The sequence below is a fragment of the Pagrus pagrus genome, assembly GCF_965226575.1.
Source record: "Pagrus pagrus genome assembly, chromosome: 6".
In the NCBI taxonomy this organism is placed as follows: domain Eukaryota; kingdom Metazoa; phylum Chordata; class Actinopteri; order Spariformes; family Sparidae; genus Pagrus; species Pagrus pagrus.
Window position 1 is genome coordinate 31,341,165 of NC_140190.1, and position 2,553 is coordinate 31,343,717.

Genomic DNA, 2,553 nt, shown 5'->3' on the forward strand with positions numbered 1-2,553 from the left:
AGAAGATACCTTTTTTACAGAGTTAATGTTTACAGAAAATGAGTTCTGTTTATGCAAATGTTTATATTTACAGAACAAATTACTTGTTTACAGAAGAAATTCATAACAGAATTTGTAATTTTCAGTGTTCTGAAATATTTTGGAAGAGAGTTGTTAAATTAAATGATTATACGGAACCACACCACTGTCTGATTTTCCCTTTTTTTCATCTGAACATATTTTCAAAATAAAGGTGTGTTAACTACTGTAGAACTGGTTAAAGGATGTTAAAAACCACATCTGATTAGTTAAGATTCATCAAAATCTGAAAACTGTTCAAATAACCAACACATTGTGTTGACATGTTTCATTGTTGATGTGTTTGCAAATATCCCACTGAACTTGTGACACCTTAGTGTATAACTTTTGATTAATAAATCAGTTATCTTCTAGTCGCAGATCTCAAACATGACATTAACACAAAGGAACAGTCCCTCTGGTTCTGCTCGGTCCAGTCTTGACAACTCTGAACAAATCTGAACATATTGTCATATTCAAGTACTGTAGCATACAGCTCATTCATTCCCATCCTCTTCACGAGGGCACCCATGGGGGTGCTCATCGCATGTACTTTCAGACTCCCCAATGCACATATTGTGAAGCACACAAGCTGATACAATGACTTTCACTACTACATCTACACGAGAGTTTTGTAGTTCACGGAGCCGCCTCCATTTACACTTTAAGCGACCAAACGCTTGCTCCACTACTACCCTCCCTCTGCAGATCATTGCATTTCTGTGCAAGTCATCTTCATCCAAGGCTCCATTGTCTCGTTTTGGAGTGACAATGAATGGGAAGCTGTTGCCAACATATGCCCCATCTCCGAGTACTTTGTAGTCTCCCAACTTCTGTACATGAGTGTCAAAGAAAGGGGATAGCCTAAGCATCCGTGCATCATGTACTCTTCCAGGCGGCCCAGCAAAAATATCAGTGAACCTTCCCAGGTCGTCAACAATTCCCTGCAGCAGCACAGAGTAGTATGCCTTCCTGTTTAAATAATCTCCCCCCCTAACAGGTGGCCGCTGGATTTTGAAGTGGCATCCATCTATTGCACCAACTATGCCGTCAATTCCACACGACCTTCGAAAGAGAGCTGCTTGGGTAATCTTTTGGCAGTCATTTGGCCAGACAATGTATCGTTCAGCAATAGCGCAGGTACGGTCAAGCATCTCAATGATCACATTATGCGCTGCTCCTTGACTGATGTTAAATTTGTCTGAGATCTCGCGGAATGAATTTTGGTTGGCGAGATACCAAAGCAGCATCACCACCTTCTTCTCGACCGGAATTCTTGCAGGACCTCCTGGTGAATGGTCATCAGTCAGGCCATGTTCCCTTAACTGGTCGCAGAATAGGTGGAACTGTTCTTGGGTAAGCCTCAGATGACTCTTGAAGGTGCTGTCCTGCATGTCCAGAACTGTCATCCAGGCAGTTCCAGTTTTTAAGACAGCTGCTTTGTCTTGCTCCAGGCAGTGTAGTATGGCAAGCCTTTAGAAAACAGTTAGCAGCTATTCAGTGCATGTACAGTAAAAAACGCTTTTAAAAAGGCTAGCCAAATAGCCAGTGCTAAATCTCCATTATTATTTCTGTAATATTTACCGTTTCAGTTTTGATAATTCATCTTCTTGCTGTGAGAGATGAACTAGGCAATCCAAGATTGTTTTACCCAAGTAACAAGCCTGAATCTGTGTGTCCACCATCTTTATTTTGTCTGTACAACAACAAAAGCACATGAACACAACGCACTGGTAAATACCAGATCACAAGTGGAAAATACCATCTGTACCATAGCACATGAAGGCAGCATTATAGTCTGCGTCTCCCTTTGTCCTGTGCCAGAGTGTCTCGTTCGTTCGTACATCAAGCCCCATGACCACAGCCTTGTTTCGACCACAGCATTCACGTTTGTATTTTGAAGTTTCTTGTTTCCTCTTAAGAAGAGCGATTTTCAGCTGTAAGTTTTTCCAAGCTCAGTGTAGAAGCCTTATATAATTTCATAGCCTTGTTTGTCCTCCCTTTTGGAGTGAGTTTTTGTTTCATACAGTTTTCTAGTTCAGTTGTGCAGTGCAGTTTAATTTTGTAGCCTGTTTGTTTTTCTCCTTTTGGAGCGTTTTCTGTTTTTCATGTTTATAGCAATCCCTCTGTAGAGAAGAATTGTTTCAGTCTTTTACTTTGTCCTCCCTTTGGAGTGATTTTTTTGTTCCGTTTTTGTTGGTCTCATTTTTCTGTGTTTTGTCTGTTTGTAATCCAGAGAAGTCTAGATATAGAGAGGTTTTATAGCCTATTTTGTTGTCACTCTGTTTTAAGAGCAAAAAAGAAATATTTTCAGAATAAAAGCCTGTTTGCACTCTGAACCCTCTGCATCTGAGTCCTCTTTAAGCCCAGGTCTGACAATTTTTTACTTTTAAAATTATGTCTTCTATTGATGAAATGTTGAATGCTTCATATTTATCTGATGAGGAACCTGATTTTATTACCTTTTCCAATCATCTTATGATAATGCTGACTCAG

The 2,553-nt window shown here is 40.0% G+C and overlaps 1 protein-coding gene across 1 annotated transcript; it reads right to left on the bottom strand.

Annotated features, from left to right (window-relative positions):
• Positions 1–554: 554 nt before the first annotated feature.
• LOC311258439 (uncharacterized protein) lies at positions 555–1,466 on the bottom strand (the record flags this gene model as incomplete). The annotated part of the gene is made up of 1 exon (XM_084354699.1): positions 555–1,466. The coding sequence occupies one exon, from the start codon at positions 1,464–1,466 to the stop codon at positions 555–557; it is 912 nt and encodes a 303-aa protein (XP_084210825.1).
• Between the last annotated feature and the right edge of the window lie 1,087 nt (positions 1,467–2,553).